General features: G+C 33.8%; 1 protein-coding gene across 2 annotated transcripts in view; it reads right to left on the bottom strand.

Annotated features, from left to right (window-relative positions):
• SLC4A10 (solute carrier family 4 member 10) overlaps positions 1 to 27,437 on the bottom strand; it is a 222,397-nt gene that overhangs the window by 175,590 nt on the left and 19,370 nt on the right. For both annotated transcript variants that reach the window (XM_061200696.1, XM_061200686.1), the window contains exon 2: positions 11,591 to 11,672. In XM_061200696.1, the coding sequence (XP_061056679.1) occupies positions 11,591 to 11,672 (82 nt within the window). The remainder of the gene's footprint in view (positions 1 to 11,590; positions 11,673 to 27,437) is intronic.

Below are 27,437 nucleotides of genomic sequence, written 5' to 3'. Positions count from 1 at the left end.
GTGTGTGTGTGTGTGTGTGTGTCTGATTTTAATGGCCCATTATGTGACTTATGCTAAAGGCCTTTCTGACAAAGTCACTTTGGTACTAAGGAGCTTACTCTGAGTGGGGAAAGGAGATGCATGTGTGCCCTTACAATAAGGGAAATAAAAAACTTGAAGTATAACACTTAAGGCTCAAGGCAGGTTTTGGTATGTATGTATGTGGAGGAGGAGGTTGTGTAGCTGACTGGATAAACATATGCAGATAAACCAGGAAGGACCAACAGCTTTAATGGACAGGGCCTTGTATCAAATGATAGTGGGTAGTCACAAACTCCAGTGCAACTTGCATCATCCCAACTCCCTGGATGCCACCAGACTTCTAATTGGTGGTAGAAGATACTGAGACTAATAGGCTAAGCTCTCCAGGGTTAAACACTTGTTGAAATCAACCATGAGGGGCATATCTAGTTTGTAAGGTCCATATTTTTGTCTCTTTTTTTTTCACTGCAGTATTACTAGTACCTGGAGTAGTGTCTGACACTTAATAATAGGCATTAAATAGAGTTGGAGGAATGAATGAATTAATGAATCTGAAGTCCCGTTAATTCTCACTGAGGGTGGCAATAGGTTAGAGATATTAAGGACTGATTAAACCATTTAATCTAAGTAACCCTATGGAACCTTGGAAGGAGAACCCCAGGAGAAATGCCGTACTTTCAGAATATCCGGGCAGGTGGTTCCTCTGGGTTATTATATTGTTAATGTTAACCAAATATGACCTAACTTTATATCTCAAGATGATAAAGCCAGACATACCCTTTCCATTAAAAAATTTATATCTGGTGATATTTTTTGCCACATCTACTCTACTTCAAATTTCTTTCTTCCTCAAGAAAGGTAAAGAATAAGTTTCTGTACTTTTCAAGAGGCATGAATCATTAATATGACATTTTTTAAACCATTTATACAGAGCGAGCAGTCCTTTTCAAATTCAAAACTAATGAACTTTTCTTGTCAGAGAACTGACAAACTTAAAGGTATTTAAATATTAAGCAAAGTTAACAAGAAATTTAAATTTTAAAGCATACTCTAGAAGTTCACTTAAAGATCACAGAATTTAGAGATGGAAAATTCTTCAGAGAGCACTTGATTGAGACCTCTCATTTTCACATGTGAAATAAACAGTAGTTGAAGAAGTTATCCCAATATTTCTAAAACTAAACATTTCTAAGTAGTCGTATCCAATAGGGAAATTTTAACAACTTAGTTTATTTTCCTTATACAAAACTCTACTATTTCTGTGTAACATAAAATGATGGTATATTTCATCTTCCATATAACCATCTTTCAAATACTCTAAGTTAGCAGTCATGTTCTTTCTACATATTCCTTTAGCATTTTCCTCAACTAATATTTGTATAGGATGACCTCTACTTTAGTAATATTCATCTTCTTCAGTGTGCCTACCTTAGGTTTATTCATTCTGTGGAAGTCCACAAGACACATATGGAACATTTTGGATACATCCATATGGACTCCTACAGCATTTACAGGTGGAAATAACATTCCAGGAAGTGAATCATCCAGAGAGAGAATGAAGAATAAGAGGAAAAAAAATCAAGGATAGATATAGAGAGAAACCAACAGTTAAAAGATAGATGAGAATTGTCACAGGTTTGAAGAAATAGATGGAACTTCTCATATTATGTCAATGGGAGTATAAAACATAGATCAAAATTTTTAACTCTATAACTTTTTGACCCAGCAATCCTCCTGAGAATTATATCAGTAAAGTGCACAAGAATACATATACGATAATTCATAGCAGCTTTGTTTAAAAGAGATAAATGAGAAATAAAATGTCCATTGTAAAGGGATTGGTTAAATAAAGCATGGTACAATCATGCAATGAAATACTAAGCATAATTAAAATGGACAACATCAATATTAACATGGAATGATGTTGATTTTTTTAATGAAAAGAGAGTAGTTGAAAAGATTACAAATTGTACCATAATTTTACTTATATATAATTTAGTTATAATTACATGTTTATGATACATAATTAAATTATATTCTTTTATAATATTAATTCTGTAATTCTGTTCAGAAATATTAATTGTATTTCTTCTAAACAGTAGGTTTTGGGGGTTGTTTTGTTTGCCTTCTTTATACTTTATACTTTTTTATATTTCTTGGATTTTTCTAACTCAAAATAATTTTTTGTTTTAAAATAGTTATAAAACAATAAAACGATTTTAATTTTGGGAAAAAAACATAGAAATGTCAGGCAGAGTAAGAGGGGCCAGTGGATAAAATAGAAAAAAATACCAAGGAAGACTACCTGAGAAGAGAAGCCAAGGGAGGGGTATGAGAGAAGAGAAGGAAGATCTAAAAACAAAGGTATAGTCAAAAGTTTTAAAAGCAACTGAGACTTCAAAAGGGCTGACAACAGGGGATCACTATACTTGGCAATTAAGAGCACTTTTTAAATAGAATGCATATTAATAAATCTTAAGAGAATATTAAAGTGAGATAGCATGAGAGAAATAGTATTTCAACTTAGTAAACATGACTTTCATTTTCATGATCAGTACTGTTAAGTGCATTGGTGTTGCAGACACTATACTTTTGTATTAATCACTGTGATATCATAAAATGCTTTCCTGACATATTGTCATCTAATTACAAAACAGCAATTTATCATTACATGAAAAAAACCGAGTTATGCAAAGGAAAAAATAGGTACGATTGTAAATAATTTAGCTAGATATTAGAAATCCTTTTTCTAATAAGACTGTAATACTTTTTTCACAGATTCTCCAAAGGTAATTTAGAAGCGGTTTTGAAAGTAGTCAAAAAAGAATATTCATAGTCAAGATATGGAAGCAATCTAAATGTCTGTCAACAGATGAATGGATAAAGAACATGTGGTGCGTATATATATATGTATATACATATATATAATGTATAATATATATAATGAAATATTACTCAGCCATAAAAAAGAATGAAGTTCTGCCATCTGTAGCAACATGGATGGATGAAACTAGAGAGCATTTTGCTTAATGAAATAATTGAGAGAAAGACAAACACTCTATGTTATCACTTATGTGTGGAATCTAAAAAATAAAACAAATGAGTATATATAACAAAACAGAAACAGACTCACAGGTATAGAGGATAAACTAGTGGTTACCAGCAGGGAGAGGGGAGAGGTGAGTGGCAAGACAGGGGTACAGGATTAAGAGATACAAACACTATGTATAAAATAGATAAACAACAAGGATACATTGTACAGCCCAGGGAAACATAGCCACTATTTTGTAATAACATTAAATGGAGTATAATCTATAAAAATATTGAGTCACTATGTTTTATACATCTGAAACTAATACTGTAAACCAGCTATACTTCAATAAAAAAAGGATATTCATAATGTTCCTTCTGCAGAGACAAGACAAAAGCTTAATTTACCAGCAGAAAATTAAAATTTTACTTTCTTTTAATCATGATTTCAATCATTTTGGTTTTCTATATTATCTTCCCACCTGAAGCTCTCATTAGGGGTAGAAATGATAGAGAAAGAAAGGAAAAAGAATTAGATTTTTTCATTGTGCTTTCAGCAGTTCTGACAAACTAAGAGCAGTAGGGAAGACTAGGCAGCCAGGAAAGAGGGACGATAGAATGGGGTAGTGAACAATGTCACCGGGAGAAAATATAAAAGAGAGCATTCCAAAAAGTAACCTCAGAATACCGGTACACCAAATCGACTTAATGCTATTAAGGTTCCAGTGATGCTAGTACTGATAAAATTATAGGTGTGTGTAATCCAGAAAATCAAGAATATCACCTCTCTCAACTACTATTTAAAACTTGTTCAGTATTATCAGTATTTATCTCAATGGATATTTAAACGTAAACATTTATGTGCCGGGTGGCCACTGTTATTTTTTCCCAAGGAGGTCTAGAACTCAAGTGCCCTATTGACAGCACCAGTATGTAAACCACTTCGGAGAATAAAGAATATAAAACAAATTTTGTTCAGTGCTTATATACCATTAGCACTTAATTAATACTGGTGAATGATGGTGACTTCACAAGAAAAGCCCTAATTGACTGGTAGCCCACCCCTGCTTCTATTGTGAGGAGATAACCTGTGGAGGCTATGATCACATGCAGCCCAGGAGCTTTAAAGCAAGATAGCTCTAGGGGAAAGATTAGCAGCTGAAATAGAGATTTAAGAATTTAATCAAGAAGTAGACTAAGTTGATCTCCTTCACAATGTCACCTTCATAGTATGATTCCCATACTATTAAACTGTATAACTAAATAATCAACGCACTTAAGTCTCAGACGTCTGGAAAACTCAAAACAAAAGTATAGTGTTAATATAAACCTACAGAGTACATATTAAGCAGCTTTGGCCATTTGTGGTTTGTCTTCAAAGTATTAAATATTTTCGAAGAAAAATATAGAAGGATTAAAGGAATAAATTCTTTGCTGTAAAATACCCTCTTTTAATATTTATAGGATTATATTTAATGTAATGAAAAGGAATTTCTTTTCATCTAATATACCTCTAAAATAGCAATTGATTGAAAATGTTACATATACACACACAAATATACAGTTCTCCTTATTCACAAAGGATGTGTCTTAGGTCACATTACATAGCAAATACCTCAAACACTGTACTGTGCCTTTCATAGGTAGAGAGTAGTAGTAAATAGAGCCAGATTTATAAGGAACGATGAGGGAGATTAAGAATATGGGCTCTTATTCTAAAATCATCTGCCTAAAAACAGACATCCTAAACTAGGGATGGAAAATATATAATGAGGACCCCTAAATTAAGAAACCATACATTGCAGGATTTCTTAGCCACATATACACATTAGAATATTTGTTACTATACTCATGCAAACACATGTCTATAACTACTTGCAAATGGTCTAATAAACCAAATTTAGAAAACTTTAGATCTTTCAAATTTATAATACACTCTAAAAGCAGACTGTAAATAACTAGCAAGTTACCACTCACTTTAAATAGACAAAATATCATGAATAAATTTATATATCAAAATAAATTGATGTGGGTCACATACAAAAATCATGTGAAACAATTAATATGAAGAAACATGGAACATGATATATAGCTCACCTGAGAGTTAATTTTAGGAATAAAAGTAATTTCATTATTACAGACTGTTAAAAAACATTCTCTTATTTGGTTCTTATTTTTAGGATACCCTGGAGAAAAATAGAACAATTCATTATGAAATGTGCATAGGTGGCAAAGATAGTCAATTAGGGAATAAAATTTACTACTGGCTATTTTTTTCTGGAATCTTCAGTATTAGTCTATCTGCCTAATTCCCATCCTCAAATATCCAAAGTGTTTGGCAGGCAGAATGTACAATTTTAAATGGAGCCTATGTAATTAATTAACTTCACTAATTATTACCAATGGACCAAATACCACTTAGAATTGCCGTATCAAGTGACATTGAGCCTGTATCAACAATACTAAATTGCACAAAAGTTAACAACCCATAATAGCAGGAAAAACAGTTCTTTCTTTTTCAAATAAAAGACATTTGGAACATGGAAACAATAAGATTATTCATTCTGTGGTGCAGCAGAGACAAGAATTTAAAATAAGAGAACATGAGGTTATTATTAAAACTAGTCTCCAGTGGGACAGGCCTTTCCTTTTGTGGAAATGAATCTGTCTAATGGGAATTTACTAACTATAAAATGTTTCAAATTTTTGCAAAATTATTTGGAAAACTATTGTAATAGGGGTACTAACTATCGAATTCATTATTGCTTTATAGGATAGTCTCAACTTTTTAAAAATAGTCATGATTAAGTGAGTAAATATGCCCCAGTCTTCCAGTTAATAAACATCTTGCCCCATTCAGTCACCTAAAAAACAAGGCTCCACATTATGTTTACTTCTATAACATAGTTGTTAAAAGCCCAGACCCTTGTGGGTTTGAATCTCTGCTCTTACACTTGCTAGTCATGGCCTGGGCAAGTCAATCTTTTGTGCTTTAGATTCCTTATCTGTAAGATGGATATGATAATAGTACTTACCTCACTGAGTAACTTCAAAAATTAATTCATTCTCCATTATTTGACCTACCTCATGCAAATGTTTAAACTTCATCTCTAGTCACTCTTTACCCCCATGCACACAATCCCAATGTGTTAGCCACACCGTATTTGCCATTCCCAGAATATAATGGATCCTTCCTTCTTTGCCTTCAGAACTCTCATTCATCCTTCCAAGCCCATCTCTGTCTCTGTGAAGCCAACTTTTGTTTCTCTCAGCAGAATTCATTTTTTCCTTCTAATGGCAATTTTTGGGGATAAAAGATCAGAAAGAAAAAGATCTATGCCTAATTTTTGGCTTTTTCTTTATTTTTTTCAAATTATTTTCTACTTTGGTTTCAAAATAGTGCATCATAATTATAGGATCAGCACTTACTATCTTCTGTTTTTTAGTGAAAAACACTTTTGACACTACAATGATTATGATCAGAAAAGCATTTTAGTAATCTTAAGAGCTCAGGAATGCACTGGGTGAAATGAAGAAAGTGGGAGGGTATTATCATTAATAAAGTTATGTTGTATGATAGCTTTGTGCTAGGTATTTTACTTACAGTATCTCTGGACTTTAGGTCCACGATATATTAAGTGGTCCCCAAAAGAAATAAACTAGTAAACCAAAATTTTTTATCTCAAATAAAATGAGCCAAAATATCAAGACAGAGGTATAATTATCTCTATTAAATTCCTGACTTAAAAGTATTTTACTCTCTGCTAAAAGCAATACAGAATAAAGAAAATGTGTTTTTAATTTAATTCATAGCCAAGATTTAAATATTAGTTTAACTTTTCCATTAAAGTTTTAAATTTATGAATTCCTGAATATCAGATTAAAATGTAACTAGATTTATTTATCTTAGTACAGTGCAACATAATTAGAAACTCCTGTATTTACATGTTAAATATTTGAAAGCTAATTCAATATTTGATGAGTGTTAATTATGCACCTAATTACAGTATATAAACTTAACTTTTTACATGATTAGTGATATATTATTGAGTTACATATAAATGAGATTCAATGCAACACATTTTTTAGTACCTATCTAGTTTAAGAAAAACTGCTGGGCCGATACCATGGTAGAATGCAAATACGTATAAGACAAAGATTTGTCCCTCAACAAGTTTATAATCAAATAAGAATGATAAGAAATATATACATAATAATAATATAAGAAATGATGTAAATTCAGAAAGAGAGATCTGGAGGAGGAAGATGATTATTCTGCCAGGAGGGATCAGGTAACGCTAATGGATGGGCAGAATGGACATTCTATTCTTTGTGGAGAAGATGAGAAGGCACCAATTTGGTATGGAGCAACAAAAAGGTTTTGAACACAAAATTTTTAATAATATTCTTGAGGTTTTACTGCATCTTCCATGTTCTCAAACTGTAGAAAAATAGCAGGTATTATTTTAGAAATATGTGCTAAAAGCATGGAAAACAGTCTCTCTCTCACTAAAGAAGTTCTTTATATATCAGTGATTTGGGGGAAAATTTAACCTGTAAGGAGTAATGCAAGCTATAACAAGTGTAAAGTTAGACAACAAAGGAATATGAAGGATAAAAGTGCAGGCATTCTACACCATATACAGAAATTAACTCAAAATGGGTCAAAGACCTAAATGTAAGACCCAAAACTATAAATTAGGAGGAAACATAGGCAAAAGCTTTATGACATTGGATTTGTCAAGGATTTCCTGGAAATAACACCAAAAGCATAGGCAACAAAAGTAAAACTAGACAAATTGGACTATTTCAAAAAATTAAAATTTTCTGCATATCAAAGAACACAGTCAACAGAGCAAAAAGGCAACCTACAGAATGGGAGAAAATATTTGCAAATCATATATACCTGATAAGGAGTTAATATCTAGAACACATAAAGAACTCCTACAACTGAACAACACATTAAAAAATCCAGTTAAACAATGCACAAAGGACTTGAATAGACATTTCTCCAAAGATGATATACAAATGGCCAACATGCATATGAGAAAATGTTCAATATCACTAATTATTAGGAAAATGCAAATCAAAACCTGACACCCATTAGGATGGCTACTCTCAAGAAAACCTGGAAAACTGCAAGTGTTAGTGAGGATGTGAAGAAATTGGAACCCTTGCACGGTGTTGGTAGGAATGTAAAATTGTACATCTTCTATGAAAAACAGTATGGCAGTTTCTCTAAAAATTAAAAATAGAATGACCCTATGATCCAGCAATCCCACTTATGGGTATATACTCAAAAGAATTGAAAGCAGGGTCTTGAAGCAATATTTGCACACTCATGCTCATAACAGCACTAGCCAAACAGCACAGCAGTATTTCACAATAGCCAAAAGATGGAAGCAATTATGCCCATCGATAGATGAATGGATAAACAAAATGTAGTATATACATACAATGGATATCATTCAGCCTTAAAAAGGAAAGTAATTTCTAACACTACAGCATGGATACAGCTTCATGACATTATGCTAAGTGAAATAAGTCAGTCACAAAAGGACAAACACTGCATGATTTCACTTCTGTGAGGTATCTAGCATAGTCAAATTCATAGAAACAGAAGGTAGAATGGTGTTTGCCAGGGGGAGAAGGAAATGGGGAGTTGTTGTTATAGAGTTTCAGTTTTCCAAGATGAAAAAGTTCTGACACTGCTTACACAACATTGTAAATATATTTAACACTATTGAACTGTACACTTAGAATTGGCTATGATGATAAATTTTATGTTATGAAATTTTTACCACAAAAAAATTTTTTTTAAAATTTTTTTAAAAAAGCAATCCAGTTGTTTGACAGAATTGCCTTGACTGGAAATCGATCCGCTCAGTCAAAATGGCTAAAATAATAGCATATCATCTTCAGCTATTGAATTTTCTTCTCTTTGTTATCAGCTAATTATTAATAAGACATACTATTTTTAACAACTTATTAATTCGCTCTTATGCCTGTAGAAAATATAACAATGGTCATATCTGAAAAAATAAACTATTCATTAAATTTTTTAAAAGTTCAGGCATCCATTCTGAGAAAAGCTGGACATGGCTGAACAATGAAGAGAGAATGGAGGTGTTTAAGAATAACTGAACTCCCTAACTATCCCTGCCCCCCACCCTTCCCCCTGGTAACCATAAATTCGTTCCCTAAGTCTGTCTGTTTCTGTTTTGTAAATAAGTTCATTTGTATCATTTTTTTAGATTCCCCGCATATAAGTGATAAGGGAGTTTCGGATTGACATGTACACACTGCTATATTTAAAATGGATAATCAACAAGGACCTACTGTATAGCACAGGGAACTCTGCTCAATAAAAAAAAAAAAAAAAGAACTGAAGAGGTACTTGGTTATTTTTATTAGGCCCATGTGGAAACTGACCCCACCCATCCATCCACCACCCTTATCCTCAGTAATGCCACCTTTCTCTCTGGTGCTCTCCCACTTACCCACGTTATATTATATTATGCTACCAGTTGATTTTTTCCTGAACCGTGACATCCACCTCATTGCCCCTGCATTATTTTCCGATTCAGGGTAATCAATCTGGGAACCATTAACAGATCTATTAACTCTTTGTATGCATCACAACAGAATCCTCCACGGCATCCTCAAATGCTGGAATGTTTATCTACTTAATATGATCTGGGAGCAGAACAAATATTAAGAAAGTCAACATAAATAAGGTTTCTCTTATTTTCTTTCAAAATTCTAAAATGTTGCCTTTGCATTCTGTGATGTTAACTTCAATCACCAGTGACTAAGTCACAGTTATTCACTTCTGGGATTAAAATACCCGCTATAGACATCAGAAAACAGAACAAAATCTGATTTATCCAACTGTGTTTTGCCAACCAGAAATCTCTTTTAAGAAGCATTGTACACTGTTATGTGTAGTCCCAGTAAAAAGAAATGTATGTAATACATGTTGATACAACAATTAAAGTGACTTTATTAAATCTTATTTTTGTATTATGTATTTTCCATTCAAAGGGACCATTTAGTATTTTACTGTAATTATTTATAAATTACTGTTAACTGCTAATTATCTGTGTGTGGATTATCAATCACAATCTTTAAACCCAAGATGATGTTTCACTGGAATTGAGTATATTTTTACACTAAATTCTTGATTTATTAGGTTTTCTTGTGTGAGTTTAGTGAAGATAAGCATAGCTTAAGTCATGGTATGACATAAGTAGGACAGTAACTATGCAGCTTTTCAAATCTAAAGAAAAATTCGCTTTATATTAGACATTACTGGGTTAGATTTTTCAAGTTTCTGCTTCCTTCAATTTGTGTAATGAATATGGATAGCATGCAAATTACTACACCTGCCCAGTAAGTATAACCTTTCCAGACCTTGGGTGCTTTCTGTGCATCAAGCAAAATGTCAAACACAGAGTGGGTATAGTTGTTGAAAGTTGTCTCTAAATAGTATGTTAACTCTTCTGTTATTTAATTGTTGCAACTAAATATAAGACCCAATAATAATGAATTTAACCGTAATTTAAGTGGCTACAATTCTTAAGGGGAATGAACACTTACTTTTCAGCTGCTGTAGATTATTAGGAGCTATCTCTGATTAGTTTTACTTAAGATGATTTGGGTTTCACTTTTCAACAAAAAGATGAAAAACACCACATACCTTGTATCTCACTAGTAATAATTTCTTGTTAAAAAATTAAAATGAACTAATGGCGTGTATACATTAAATTGCAGTGGAATAATAATTGTCAATACTTATGTAACTCTTAGGCCAGGTACTACTCTAAGTATTTTTCCCTTATTTCTCACAAAAATTTAGGAAATATATTCCACTGTTATCCTTATTTTAACAACAGAGGAAACAGGTGCAGCGAAGTTAACTAATTAGCTAAAGCTTCCATAACAAATAAGGGACAGAAGTGATATTTGAACCCAGTACAGTCTGGTTTCAGAGCCTCTATACTTTACCAGCTGCTAGACCATACTACCTCCCTGTTGAATTATTTGACCTTTCTACTGAAGAGAACACACACAAATGATGCTTCCAGCCCTCTCATATATATCTCAGTAAAACTAGAACACCAATTGTCCTTAACTCCCTTCCAGTGACAGTCTACTCTGACAACATAGGGTGAATTAGATGTCCCTCCTGTCCTCCCCTGTCACATAACACCCAATATGCTGGTCTGTCATAATTTTTTTCTTTTCATTCCCCAATTAATTGTAATTCCTTGAAGGAAGGATTATTGAAAGACTGGCACATAACACAGTACAGGAATATAGGAGAGGTTCAATAAACGTCTGTTGAACAAATTAATGCTTCTCATTGTTTGCAGAACTGACTATTGGCACTCCAGACTACACCAAAACAGTCATATCCACCCCACCACCACCACCATTATTACTCTGATATCAACTTTTGCAGTTCTCCACATAGCAACAAACTTCACATTTCTCTTTGAAACACCAATAGGTATCCCCCCCACCAAAATAGTCTTACCTTCTAAATCTTCTTTCTCAAAGTGTGTTTTGAGAATAGAACGAGTTCCACCTCTATCCACAACTGCCTCTTCATCATTTCTCTGTAGAATAGAGAGAAAGAAGACTAAATGATAGTACATAGATTCTCTTAATTTCAGCAAATAAACTTTAATGTGATCTAATAATTTAGGGGTTTAATTCAGTAACATAAACCTACTTGTACATGACTATTCTATTTGATTATCAAGTGTTAGTTTACAAAAGACTAAGATTAATTTGACCACACATTCAGAGAAGGAATGTCATTTGATTTTCCATGAAATTGAAGGCAGTCAAACATTCCAGTTGGCATCATTTGTTAGTGAGATGAAAACTAGAAAACAAACAGTTATCCTGTCAATTTAGTAACATGTATTTTTATCTCTGATAAAGAATTCTTGTTAACAAGATGACATTTTGAACTATACAAGGAAAATATGAAAATCATTAGTGCTATGTCAGGGAGAAATAATTCCATTGCCATTATAAATGGGGTTGGGGGGAACTAATCTCTTGAAAGCAATTAGTAGCAATTACTAGGTAAACTAAAACTCTAATGACTTTGTTTCAGTATAATGCATTTTATTCAAACTAAACTGTAAATTACAATCATGTGCATTAAACCTTCATTCAGTTTCTATAATTTTTTTTACCTATTTAGAAGGGCTGGGCATAGACTTTGTCTTCTGAACCCTGTACACATAACTCAAAATAGTATACTCAGTAATTTGGTACTCAATAAAATAATGGGGGAGGTGTGAGCATAATCCATTTTGACCATGCAGGAATGGACAAAATATGAAATACTGAATGAAGTGAAATACAAATTATTTACAACTTTTATCTGTGAACACCCACGTAAAAATTGCCTTAAAAGTGAACACCGAGTACAAAAGGAGAAATGAAAAGGTAGACTAAAGTTGAATGAAACCTTTCAAGATCTATTTCTAAGCCTATTCTAGTTTATTACTATTAGAAAAGTAAAAGACTTTTGTTTCTTCTTTGAAAGCTTTTTAATTCCTGAACATAATCTTAATAAAGATTTGTCCTCCATGTTTGACAAATCAGTACTTTCAACTGCAGGAGTATAGACATATTTCAGCCTAAAACGATCAGCTCTCATATGCTTCAAATGCAGCACAATATGCAGCAGAAGGACATGTTTTATAGCCTATAGTCCTGTTGTCTTTCTGACAACTTGTACTGACACAAGTCAGGGTAAAGTCTTTGAAATCAGAGTTAGATAAACTTACACTATAAATGAGAGAAAATGAGAGAAAAAATTAAAATGAAGATAGATTTCAGAACCCATTGCTCTTCTGTTTGGCAAAGTTTAAGAAAATCTGTTGGTTTAACCAATAATAGCAATAGAAAAACTAAAGTTGAAACTTTTATAATTTTCCTGAACCAGATAAATTCAAGTTTCAGCCTATTTTGAATCTGTTCTTGATACATTTACAAATCAAATTTACCCTCTGTGCAAGACATTTTCAAATATATGTCACACTAGAATACAACTCTGCCCTCTGGGGTGTTGTTAGGAAGAATGCCAAAAACTAAGTCATGCATCCTTGTTCAAAGGTCAGAAGGAACACTATTCCAATATAACTCAAAATGGCAGTCTCTGAAAACAACTGCAAAATGGAAACCTTATATAGAATACACGAAGATGTTTCCCCCTATACAATAAATATTTGATTTTGATTTCAAGGACCTGAAATAATTTTCAGCTTATACAAAATGTTTTTTCCCTTTATTTATATAAAGCATGTATACTGTCCACGTACAAAAGATAATTCTGTTGAATCGCTAATGTTGAGATATTGAGAGAAAATTAAATTTTGCAGCAGAAGTAGAAATGGAATCTAAATAGGAAATAGCTGATTATTTAATTACTATGCAGGTTACAAGCAGAAGTGATCTAATTTTAATTTTTCTTTAAAAGAAAAAGAACTAGAAGCTAGAATATGAATATAACTCAATGTAAGTGACTCATTTTGTAGTTTCATATTATCCTCTTTAAATACTCTCTGGATGTTCCATATTTTCAGCTGAAAATTCCCAAGATACAGATTAATGTTAATACATATACTGAAATTCCTCTACTTTGGCTATAGCTCAAAAGATCACTTCAATATTATTCAAGACTTTTTAGCAGAATATTTCCCTTCCCCCTTATTACCAAGAGCAAGTAAGTATGAGGTGTGATGATGGGAATGCAGAGGGACTTATGGCACTGGGTGCCAGTCTATGCAGTAATAGAGCAATAAGATACATTTTCACTTCATTTTGAACTGTTACTATCTTTAGAATTGGTGAACATCAAATATATTAATGCACCCTAATTTCCATATGTATTTACTCACCTAGGAACAAATTTTAGCACTGTGTAGGGAGAGAACACATAAATATATTACATTGCCTTTCAATACAATTCACCCTTACTACACTGTTGGGTAAATGTTTATAAGATGATTGAGTCCAGTAAATAGTATAGGGCAATGTTTTAAATTTGGGGGGAACGTGGTCCATATTGAGAAATATATATCCCAACACAGTCACATATTCATATATATGTAATCAAAACAAAAGTTTCACAAACCAGCATTTACTGTTAGTATAAAAAATGCACTCTGATATTTTCTGTTCCAGGGTATACTATTTCATTTAGAAGTCCTAGTCACTACCCATTAAATTTATTTCAGGACTGAAAAATGGCTTGTGACATGCAATTTGAAAAACATTGGTATAGACTATGGCCCTGGGACAAACTAACAGTAACTAATTCACACAGAAATTTCTTCTAGACTTGTTTGTAAATATCATTAGCTCTATGAATATGTAAAAATCACCTTTTTCTGATTTACCGTAGCTCTTGAGCACAGCCATCAATGAAATAAACTTTCCTAGTTCTACAAACCAAAATCTAACAGTAATCTTGTGAGCAGGAAAATTCAAACTTTTTTTTATATCCTTTTAATTCTCATCTCATTTGAAAATGAATAGAGGAGAAAGCAGTTCATTTTCAATTCAGAATTCTTTCTTCCTTAGAACTATTTATCATATCATTTTTAAAAAGTAACCACTTTTTCTGCCTTTTTTTTTAGGTATTAGATATTAGGATAGTATTGTGTGCTGTATACTCTCCACTAACCCTTACAGATCCACTTTCCACTCTTATTCACCATGCTCTGTGTCTTTACAGACTGCATCGCTAGGATCCCTTGTCTTTTAGCTTCCTATTGAGTTCAGCCAATGAGAGATAACGACAGAAGACTATAGAGTTGGGAGGAGAGAAACATGGCCCCTGTTGGACCATAGTTTGGCAATGGCTGTGATCTTCTATCAAACACCAAATCGCTTGTCACGTGACTCTTCTACAGCTATAGATCTTGCTGGTTTGCATTAACTCCTCCCCCACCTTGCTCCTTTAGGCCTAGAAATAGTGACCGTTTCTGACTGTTGCAGGTTTCTGGGATTTCACTAACCCTCGCTGATTACCCTTTATCCTGCCTACACTTTTTAAAAAAATTTTTATTGGAGTATAGTTGATTTACAATGTTGTGTTAGTTTCTGCTGTACAGCAAAGTGAATCAGTTATACATATACATACATCCACTCTTTTTAAAATTCTTTTCCCATATAGGCCATTACAGAGTATTGAGTAGAGTTCTCTGTGCTATACAGTAGGTCCTTATTAGTTACCTATTTTATATATAGTAGTGTGTATATGTCAATCCCAATCAGTCCTTTCATTAAATTCTTTTTATCACCCTTCTTGAGTGACCATCTCTTTCTTGCTATGACCCTGATTTACACGTCACATTTATTTCAATGACTAAAAACCATGATATCAAGTTTCATAGAGATGAACATATAATCAAAGTGGTAACCTACATACATAACTTTGACTAAGAAATATCTATCAAAAAATACTGTTGAATGTTTAATTATGTACAATTATTTATTTTGTTTTTATCTTTTGCCTTTAGGAGACAGACCCCCAAAAAATATTACTACCATTTATGTGAAAGAGCATTCTGCCTATGTTCTCTTCTAGGAGTTTTATGGTTTCAAGTCTTATATGTAGGTCTTTAATCTATTTTGAGTTTATTTTTGTATATGGTGTGAGGAAATGTTCTAATCTCATTCTTTTACATGTAGCTGTCCAGTTTTCCCAGCACCACTTACTGAAGAGACTGTCTTTTCTCCAATTGCTTTTTGCCTCCTTTGTCATAGACTAATTGACCATAGTCACATAGATCTATTTCTGGGTTCTCTATTCTGATCCATTGATCTATGTGTTTATTTTTGTGCCACTACCATGCTGTTTTGATTTCTGTAGCTTGGTAGTATAGTCTGAAGTCAGGGAGAATGATACCTGCAGCTTTATTCTTTTTTCTCAAGATTGCTTTAGCAGCATTATTTGCAATAGCTAAGATATGGAAGCAACCCAAGTGTCCATCAACAGATGAATGGATAAAGAACATGTGGTATGTATATATATATGTATATACATATATAATGTATAATATATATAAAGAAATATTACTCAGCCATAAAAAAGAATGAAATTCTGCCATTTGCAATGATGTGCATGGACCTACAGAGTATTATGCTTAGTGAAATAAATCAGACAGAGAAAGACAAATACTGTGTTTTCACTTATATGTGAAATCTAAAAAAATAAAACAAATGAATGCATAAAACAAAATAGAAACAGACGCACAGATATAGAAAACAAACTAGTGGGTACCAGTGGGGAGAGGGAAGGGGGAGGGGCAAGATAGGGGTATGGAATTAAGAAGATACAAAATACTATGTATAAAATAGATAAGTGGGAGACATTCAAGATGGCAGAGGAATAAGATGTGGAGATCATCTTCCTCCCTACAAATACATCAGAAACACATCTACATGTGGAACAACTCCTACAGAACACCTACTGAACGCTGGCAGAAGACCTCAGACTTCCCAAAAGATATATATATTCTTTTCCTTTTCTCTTTTTGTGAGTGTGTACGTGTATTCTTCTTTGTGTGATTTTGTCTGTATATCTTTGCTTTTACCATTTCTCCTAGGGTTCTGTCTGTCCTTTTTTTGTTTGTTTGTTTACTATAGTTTTTACCACTTGTTATTATTGCTGGATTTCATTTTTGGTTTGGTTGCTCTCTTCTTTCTTTTTTTTTAATACTTTATAATTTTTTTATTTTTAATAATTTTTAATTTTATTTTAATAACTTTCTTTTTTATTTTTCCTTCCTTCCTTCCTTCCTTCCTTCCTTCCTTCCTTCCTTCTTTCCTTTCCTTCCTTTCCTTCTGAACTGTGTGGCTTGACAGGGTCTTCGTGCTCCGGCCGGGTGTCAGGCCCGGGCGTCTGAGGTGGGACAGCCAAGTTCAGGACATTGGTTCACCAGAGACCTCCCGGCTCCATGTAATATCAAACAGCAAAAGCTCTCCCAGAGATCTCCATCTCAACGCTAAGACCCAGCTTCACTCAATGACCAGCAAGGTACAGTGCTAGATACCCTGTGCCAAACAAATAGCAAGACAGGAACACAACCCCACCCATTACCAGAGAGGATGCCTAAAATCATAATAAGGTCACAGACACCCCAAAACACACCACCGGACGTGGTCCTGCCCACCAGAAAGATATGATTCAGCCTCATCCACCAGAACACAGGTACCAGTCCACTCCACCAAGAAGCCTACACAACCAACTGAACCATAATTAGCCAGTGGGCGCAGACACCAAAACCAATGGGAACTACGAAGCTGCAGCCTGTAAAAAGGAGGCCCCAACTCAGTAAGTTAAGCAAAATGAGATGACAGAGAAACACACACAGCCGATGAAGGAGCAAGGTAAAAACCCACCAGACCAAACAAATGAAGAGGAAATAGGCAGTCGACCTGAAAAAGAATTCAGAGTAATGATAGCAAAGAGCATCCACAATCTTGGAAATAGAATGGAGAAAATACAAGAAACATTTAACAAGGACCTAGAAGAACTAAAGAGCAAACAAACAATGATGAACAACACAATAAATGAAATTAAAAATTCTCTAGAAGGAATCAATAGCAGAATAACTGAGGCAGAAGAACGGATAAGTGACATGGAAGATAAACAGTGGAAAAAATACCGCAGAGCTGAATAAAGAAAAAAGAATGAAAAGAATTGAGGACTGTCTCAGAGACCACTGGGACAACATTAAATGCACCAACATTCGAATTATAGGGGTCCCAGAAGAAGAAGAGAAAAAGAAAAGGACTGAGAAAATATTTGAAGACATTATAGTTGAAAATTTCCCTAATATGGGAAAGGAAATAGTCAATCAAGTCCAGGAAGTGCAGAGAGACTCATACAGGATAAATACAAGGAGAAACAAGCCAAGACACATATTAATCAAACTACCAAAATTAAATACAAAGAAAAAATATTAAAAGCAGCAAGGGAAAAACAACAAACAATATACAAGGGAAACACCATAAGGTTAACAGCTGATCTTTCAGCAGAAACTCTGCAAGCCAGAAGGTAGTGGCAAGACATATTTAGAGTGATGAAAGGGAAAAACCTACAAACAAGATTACTCTACCTAGCAAGGATCTCATTCAGATTTGACAGAGAAATTAAAACCTTAACAGACAAGCAAAAGCTAAGAGAATTCAGCACCACCAAACCAGCTTTACAAATGCTAAAGGAACTTCTCTAGGCAGGAAACACAAGAGAAGGAAAAGAGGTACAATAACAAACCTAAAACAATTTTAAAAAATGGTAATAGGAACATACATATCGAAAACCACCTTAAATGTAAATGGATTAAATGCTCTAACCAAAAGACACAGACTGGCTGAATGGATACAAAAACAAGACCCGTATATATGCTGTCTACAAGAGACCCACTTCAGACCTATGGACACATACAGACTGAAAGTGAGGGAATGGAAAAAGATATTCCATGCAAATGGAAATCAAAAGAAAGCTGGAGTAGCAATTCTCATATCAGACAAAATAGGCTTTAAAATAAAGGCTATTACAAGAGACAAAGAAGGACACTACATAATGATCAAGGGATCAATCCAAGAAAGAGATATAACAATTGTAAATATTTATGCACACAACATAGGAGCACCTCGATACATAAGGCAAATGCTAACAGCCATTAAAGGGGAAACAGACAGTAACACAATCATAGTAGGGGACTTTAACACTCCACTTTCACCAATGGACAGATCATCCAAAATGAAAATAAATAAGGAAACACAAGCTTTAAATGATACATTAAACAAGATTGACCTAATTGATATTTGTAGGACATTCCATCCAAAAACAACAGAATCCACTTTCTTCTCAAGTGCTCATGGAACATTCTCCAGGATAGACCATATAGTGGGTCACAAATAAAGCCTTGGTATATTTAAGAAAATTGAAATCGTATCAAGTATCTTTTCCGATCACAACGCTATGAGACTAGATATAAATTACAGGAAAAAATCTGTAAAAAATACAAACACATGGAGGCTAAACAACACACTATTAAATAACCAAGAGATCACTGAAGATCAAAGAGTAAATCAAAAAATACCTAGAAACAAATGACAGTGAAAACACGATGACCTACAACCCATGGGATGCAGCAAAAGCCGTTTAAGAGGGAAGTTTATAGGAATACAATCTTACCTCAAGAAACAAGAAACATCTCAAATAAACAACCTAACCTTACACCTAAAGCAATTAGAGAAAGAACAACAAAAATACCCCAAAGTTAGCAGAAGGAAAGAAATCATAAAGATCAGATCAGAAATAAATGAAAAAGAAATGAAGGAAACAAGAGCAAAGATCAATAAAACTAAAAGCTGATTCTTTGAGAAGATAAACAAATTGATAAACCATTAGCCAGACTCATCAAGAAAAAAAGAGAGGACTCAAATCAATAGAAATAGAAATGAAAAAGGAGAAGTAACAACTGATACTGCAGAAATACAAAGGATCATAGAGATTACTACAAGCAACTATATGCCGATAAAATGGACAACCTGGAAGAAATGGATGAATTATTAGAAAAGCACAACCTTCTGAGACTGAACCAGGAAGAAATAGAAAATATAAACAGACCAATCACAGGCAATGAAATTGAGACTGTGATTAAAAATCTTCCAACAAACAAAAGCCCAGGACCAGATGGCTTCCCAGGCGAATTCTATCAAACATTTAGAGAAGAGCAAACACCTATCCTTCTCAAACTCTTCCAAAATACAGCAGAGGAAGGAACACTCCCAAACTCATTCTATGAGGCCACCATCACCCTGATACCAAAACCAGACAAAGATGTCACAAAGAAAGAAAACTACAGGCCAATATCACTGATGAACATAGATGCAAAAATCCTCAACAAAATCCTAGCAAACAGAATCCAACAGCACATTAAAAGGATCATACACCATGATCAAGTGGGGTTCATCCCAGGAAAATAAGGATTCTTCAATATACGCAAATCAATCAGTGTGATACACCATATTAACAAATTGAAGGAGAAAAACCACATGATCATCTCAATAGATGCAGAAAAAGCTTTTGACAAAATTCAACACCCATTTATGATAAAAACTCTCCAGAAAGTAGGCATAGCGGGAACTTACCTCAACATAATAGAGGCCATATATGACAAACCCACAGCCAACATCTTTCTCAATGGTGAAAAACTGAAACCATTTCCTCTAAGATCAGGAACAATACAAGGTTGTCCACTCTCACCACTCTTATTCAACATAATTTTGGAAGTTTTAGCCACAGAAATCAGAGAAGAAATAAAAGAAATCCAAATCAGAAAAGAGGAAGTAAAACTGTCACTGTTTGTAGATGACATGATACTATACATAGAGAATCCTAAAGATGCTACCAGAAAACTACTAGAGCTAATCATTGAATCTGGTAAAGTAGCAGGATACAAAATTAATGCACAGAAATCTCTTGCATACCTCTACACTAATGATGAAAAATCTGAAAGAGAAATTAAGGAAACACTCTCATTTACCATTTCAACAAAAAGAATAAAATACCTAGGAATAAACCTACTTAAGGAGAAAAAAGGCCTGTATGCAGAAAACTGTAAGACACTGATGAAACAAATTAAAGATGATACAAACAGATGGAGAGATATACCATGTTCCTGGATTGGAAGAATCAACATTGTGAAAATGACGATACTCCCCAAAGCAATCTACATATTCAATGCAATCCCTATCAAACTACCAATGGCATTTTTCACAGAACTAGAACAAAAAATTTCAACATTTGTGTGGAAACAAAAAAGACCCTGAATAACCAAAGCAATCTTGAGAAAGAAAAACGGAGCTGGAGGAATCAGGCTCCCTGACTTCAGACTATACTACAAAGCTACAGTAATCAAGACAGTATCATACTGGCACAAAAACAGAAATATAGATCAATGGAACAGGATAGAAAGCCCAGAGATAAACCCATGCCCATATAGTCACCTTATTTTTGATAAAGGAGGCAAGAATATACAGTGGAGAAAAGACAGCCTCTTCAATAACTTTTGCTGGGAAAACTGGACAGCTATATTTAAAAGAATGAAATTAGAACACTCCCTAACACCATACACAAAAACGAACTCAAAATGGATTAAAGACCTAAATGTAAGGCCAGACACTATAAAACTCTTAGAGGAAAACAAAGGCAGAACAATATATGACATAAATCACAGCAAGATCCTTTTTGACCCACCTCTTAGAGAAATGGACATAAAAACAAAACTAAACAAATGGGACCAAATGAAACTTAAAAGCTTTTGCACAGCAAAGGAAACCATAAACAAGACAAAAAGACAACTCTCAGAATGGGAGAAAAATATTTGCAAATGAAGCAACTGACAAATGATTAATCTCCAAAATATACAAGCAGCTCATGCAGCTCAATATCAAAAAAACAAACAACCGAATCCAAAAATGGGCAGAAGACCTAAATAGACATTTCTCCAATGAAGATATACAGATTGCCAACAAACACATGAAAGGATGCTCAACATCACTAATCATTAGAGAAATGCAAATCAAAACTACAATGAGGTGTCACCTCACACTGGCCAGAATGGCCATCATCAAAGAATCTACAAACAATAAATGCTGGAGAGGGTGTGGAGAAAAGGGAACCCTCTTGCACTATTGGTGGGAATGTAAATTGATACAGCCACTATGGAGAACAGTATGAAGTTTCCTTAAAAAACTAAAAATAGAACTACCATACGACCCAGGAATCCCACTACTGGGCATATATCCTGAGAAACCATAATTCAAAAAGAGTCATGTACCACAATGTTCACTGCAGCTCTCTTTACAATAGCCAGGACATGGAAGCAACTTAAGTGTCCATCAACAGATGAACAGAAAAAGAAGCTGTGGCACATATATACAATGGAATATTACTCAGCTATAAAAAGAAATGAAATTGAGTTATTTGTAGTGAGGTGGATGGGCCTAGAGACTGTCATACTGAGTGAAGTACGTCAGAAAGAAAAAACAAATACCCTATGCTAACACATATATATGGAATCAAAAACAAAAAATGGTTCTGAAGTACCTAGGGGCAGGACAGGAATAAAGATGCAAACGTAGAGAATGGACTTGAGGATACGGAAAGTGGGAATGGTAAGGTGGGACGAAGTGAGAGAGTGGCATGGACATATATACACTACCAAATGTAAAATAGATAGCTAGTGGGAAGAAGCCACATAGCACAGGGACATTAGCTCGGTGCTTTGTGACCACCTAGTGGGGTGGGATAGGGAGGGTGGGAGGGAGACGCAAGAGGGAGGAGATATGGGGATATATGTATATGTATAGCTGATTCACTTTGTTATAAAGCAGAAAGTAACACACCATTGTAAATCAATTATAGTCCAATAAAGATGTTTAAAAAATTAAGAAAAAAAACACTTAGCATGTTCACTCTAAAATAGATAAGAAACAAGGATATACTATACAACACAGGGAAATGTAGCCATTATTTTGTTATAACTTTAAAAGGAGTATAAGCTATAAAAATGTTGAATCACTATTGTGTACACCTGAAACTAATATAAATTTGTAAATCAAGTATATTTCAGTAAAAAAAAATGCCATCTAAATAAATAAATACAGCCACCTCTGTATTTTTACAAATAGAGTCTCTATACAATCTGTAAGAATAAAATACAATTCAAAAATGTTTTGATTAATAAAAAAAGATACTGTTGAATGAAGAGTAGAGGACAAAATGGTGGGGAAGAGACTCTGAATCATCAAAGAGTTCTCAATAGCATAAATAACTCAAGAATGCTTAATTTCTGGGCTTCCCTGGTGGCGCAGAGTTTACCAATCTGCCTGTCAATGCAGGGGATGCGGGTTCAAGCCCTGGTCCGGGAAGATCCCACATGCTGCGAGCAACTAAGCCCATGCACCACAACTACTGAGCCTGTGCTCTAGAGCCCGCAAGCCACAACTACTGAGCCTGCATGCCACAACTACTGAAGCCCGCACGCCTAGAGGCCGTGCTCCACAACAAGAAAAGCCACCACAACGAGAAGCCCATGCACCGCAACGATGAGTAGCCCCTGCTCACCACAAATAGAGAAAGTCCGCGCACAGCAATGAAGACCCAACGCAGCCAAAAATAAATGAATAAAATTAATTTATTTTAAAAAAAAAGAATGCTTAATTTCTGAAAGAAATGAAAAATAGAGTATAGAGTAAACTTCTGGATGTGTGATAAGGGAGTGAAAAAGAGTAACTAATCAAATATAAGTATTAAACTCTTGTGAAGAATGTTCCCTGTAACTGAAGGAATATATGTATATATTTCTACCCATGAGGATCCATGTAGAAATTACCTTTTATTCAGTTTACAGGGTCTCTCTCAACCTATGGATTAATATCTTGTTTAACATTAATGAAACATTTTCCAGTATTGATTTAAGAAGTAGTAGAAACATATAGACACGTATTTTATAAACATGACCTGAGAGTTCATTTCTTAAGTGTTTATTTCCAAGGGCTCCAAACTTGTCAATTCTCATTAATGTTAAAATACTTCACAGAAAATTAAGGTTGATTTTACTCACTTCACTAATGTTAAAACATGCTGTTAATAACTGGTAACATCTCACATACCACATTATTTTCATACTTTGCTTTAATAATGTGTTGCTACTGTTTCATTAAAGACATGCAGAATTTTAACTCGTTGTACCCATCTCATTACTTTTTATTTTAAATAATAAAAATAAGAAAATTAAACATTAACACTTGGATTCAATGTTAATATTCATCATATACATCCATATTTACTCTGGAGGCCTCCTATTTTTTTTCATTTTTCCATGTAAGCTAAAGCATTTTACAAATATAAAAAGGTCAGCTGTTTAACCCGTAATTGCATTATGCTGTATTACATAGGGCAATAGATGTGAAAGCATCAGCTCAGAGATTAACATTTCATAGGAGTTCAATACATACTAGCTGAACTGAAATCTAAGAATATGTCAGGCCTAACTTTGAGTGTCACTTAGTATATTATAGTTTAATAAAATAAATGAACCCACATATTTTTACTAGCATATTATTTTGAAATTAGGTATTGAAAATCTTGCATCTACTTTAAAATATAGACTATACCATTTCATGGTAATACAAGTTCAATCCATCTATTTTACACACTGTATTAATTAACTCATATGAAACATATTTAAAGTAGTCCAATAAATCACTCTTTCTCCTTTCTGGTGTTTTTTTAAATAAAAAAGAAGTGGGTCTGCTTCTAAAGTGTCTAATTGGGGAGGTGGCAATTAGGTTTCATTTGCTTATGCGAAGTAAATGTGTTATTTCGTCTTTACACATACAAGAAAAAATAGAACTGAGAATAAGAATTGGAGAGTAAAACCCTCTGTCATAGGAATAAGGATAAGAAGGCATAAACTAAATCATCATGTAAAAATTTTAAGATTCTTCTCATCTCATTTACTTGGAAAACTCCACCCGTGCAAACATTAAAGACCTGTTGGGGGGCTACACATTTATGTCAGGTGTGTTAATCTGTTGAAATGAAGTACTCCAAAGTCAGGTTGAAATACTGAAATGTTGAAATGCTGAAAAGCTCAGTGGTGAAAATCTTCCAATGCTAAGCTATTTCTGGCTCAGGATTAATTTCATCACAACATATAGTACTGTACTTATTACTGCCACTGTGATCCAAAGAATACTGTCTCTCCTGTCAGGCCTTCTAGGGGGCCTAACATCTGATGGTTTAAGGATAAAAAGTGTTTGAGAAGTTAAGAACAATTTCAATTAGTCAAAAATATTTTAATGGGTAGTGATACCTTCATAATTGAGTTCCTGCCTTGTTTGCCCACCTCATCCTCCAGATTTGTTTGTTTTGAATTCCGGACTTGACTCCTGCCTTGTTGTTGAGTCCTCTTACAGCCTCATTTCTGCAGATAAACCCAATTCTGTACCCAGAAAAATGATGCTAACTGCTGCTAAATTTCCTACTGCTGCTTCATGCTGTCTCTACTCTGTTCATATTGCTTGCATGTAAAATGCCCTACGAGGCTCCACCTGTCTTTGTAGGCCTTCCTTATTTGTCCTGCTGTGTCCTTCCCTAAGCACCTGCCACATCCCCATGATCTTGTTTGGAGCTCAAGTACAAGTTTTGGTGGTATAACCTGTCCCTCTGCTGCTGATACTCCCTTTAGGAGGTCAACATAAAGGCAGTATTGGATAAACACTGAGGGTTTGTATGTGGGGCCACATATCTCCTGGATTTAAGTCCTGTTTCAATTAATTCCTAGCTGTGTGACTTCACCATTTTATGTAATCTCTCTGCATCTCGAGTGATTTATTAATACATGTAAAGTTCTTGAGTTTGCCAAGCATGTATTAAGTTCTCAATAAATGTTAATTATAACATTGTTATTTATATTATTATTTGCACTATCAGAGCCACAAAAATCAATAAGACCTAGCTCCTTCCCTCAAAGAGTTTATAGGCTTCATGTTAGGTACAATGCACAATGGTATCATAAAAGAAATTCATACAGGTGAAACTCAATCATAAAGATTATTATTTTTCTCCAAGAAAGTCAGTAAAAACTCCATTAAAAGAGACACTTCAGTTGATTTTTAAAAGATCAATGTATCTTTGCAAGGCAGACAAGGGGACAAAGTGGTAGTTTGGGCATAAATATCAAGAAAAAACCCTATTTATCTGAATAAGGGTGAAAGACATTAGTAGGACCAGAGCAGGACTACTGATTTGGTTCTCCTTACAATGCAAATGCCTAGAAAGAAAACGTCTCCTAAAACCTGGGACAGGATAAAAAATCCTGATGTGTGAAAAGTAGAATTTCTAGAAAGTGGAGAAATAATAATTACATAGATAATATTCTTAAAATTTAAAACTCCATGAACAGGTAAAACAGTGGGCTGGAGAGACAAGAATTAAGGAACTGGGGAAAATATCTGAAAAATTATACAGAATATATCACAGAATAACAATGTGAAAAATATGAAATAGATAATTTTTAAATGAAGGATAATATGGTAAAGTCTAACATGTACGTAATTGAAGTTCCAGAAGATGAGAATAGAGAAAATGAGGGAGAAGTACTGTTTGAAAATAATAGGTGAAAAATTTTCCAGAATTGATTGAAGACATGAATCCTCAGATTCAGTAATCACAAACAGTATAATTAAAAGACAATTCACACGTAGACATATCATGTGAAACTGCAGAATGACACATTTTCAAAGCAGCAAGGGAAAAAAAGAGATTACCTACAAAGGAATGACAAACTAACAAAAATAGAAGCCAGAAGACAGTAAAATAATATCTTCAGGATACTAAGAAAAAATAATTGTTAATCTAGAGGTAGATACCCAGCTAAGCTATCATTCAAGAAAGGCACTTCAGACAAATAGAAACTGAGAGAATTTGTCACTAAGGCATCCTTTCTAAAGGAACTTCTAAGTATATATTTCAGAAAGAAATAAAATGATCCCAGAAAGAATGTATGAGATGCAAGAAGGAATCCTGAGCTACGAAACTGAAGGACATAAACAAATATAAATAAAATAAAAATAAGAGGAATTTAAACATTACTTCATGATATCTAAGATCCTTTCCAGTTGTACAATACTTGAATTCTTTTATATTCAATTGTTTTCTACTTCAGTGTAAGGGTCATTTTTGTCTGTATTAAGTACCTATCTGTACTTCAGCTTACATTATAAAAATGAATTATAATAACATTTATAATCCTTCCATATATTAATACACTTTTCCATTCCTGATATTTTTACTGAGATACTATGGACTTGTAGGAGACATAAGTATCAATTATAGGAAGGGGATAAAGGTATACAGATACATTTTTAAGTAAAATTATCAATTTCTAACCTTTCCATTGTGAATAAAGGCTTGTTCTTTTCAACTTTGTTAGAATCTACAAAATTAGAGTACTGCACAAGTATTTAACCTTCCCATCACAAATTAGGACAGTTCTGAGTTGGCCTACATACAAAATAGTCAATTATATGAGTTATTTAAACTGAAACAAGCCCATAGTGTCTGTATTTTAATGATTTATAGGTGAATTGGACTTGAATATTCAATAATTTGCAAACTTAAGAAAGAAAGGAGTTTTCTAATATAAGTAAATCAAACAAATCAAGTCAGAGAGTAGGAATAATAAAACGATATTTGTAAAGCATTATGGATTAAATAAACAAGGAAATTTCAAAATATTTTTACATAACTAAAATTGTTCTGAGGA

This window comes from Eubalaena glacialis, chromosome 1 (genome assembly GCF_028564815.1).
Source record: "Eubalaena glacialis isolate mEubGla1 chromosome 1, mEubGla1.1.hap2.+ XY, whole genome shotgun sequence".
Taxonomy (NCBI): domain Eukaryota; kingdom Metazoa; phylum Chordata; class Mammalia; order Artiodactyla; family Balaenidae; genus Eubalaena; species Eubalaena glacialis.
Note: the sequence above shows the minus strand (reverse complement) of the source record. Positions and strands in the feature narration are given on the sequence as shown.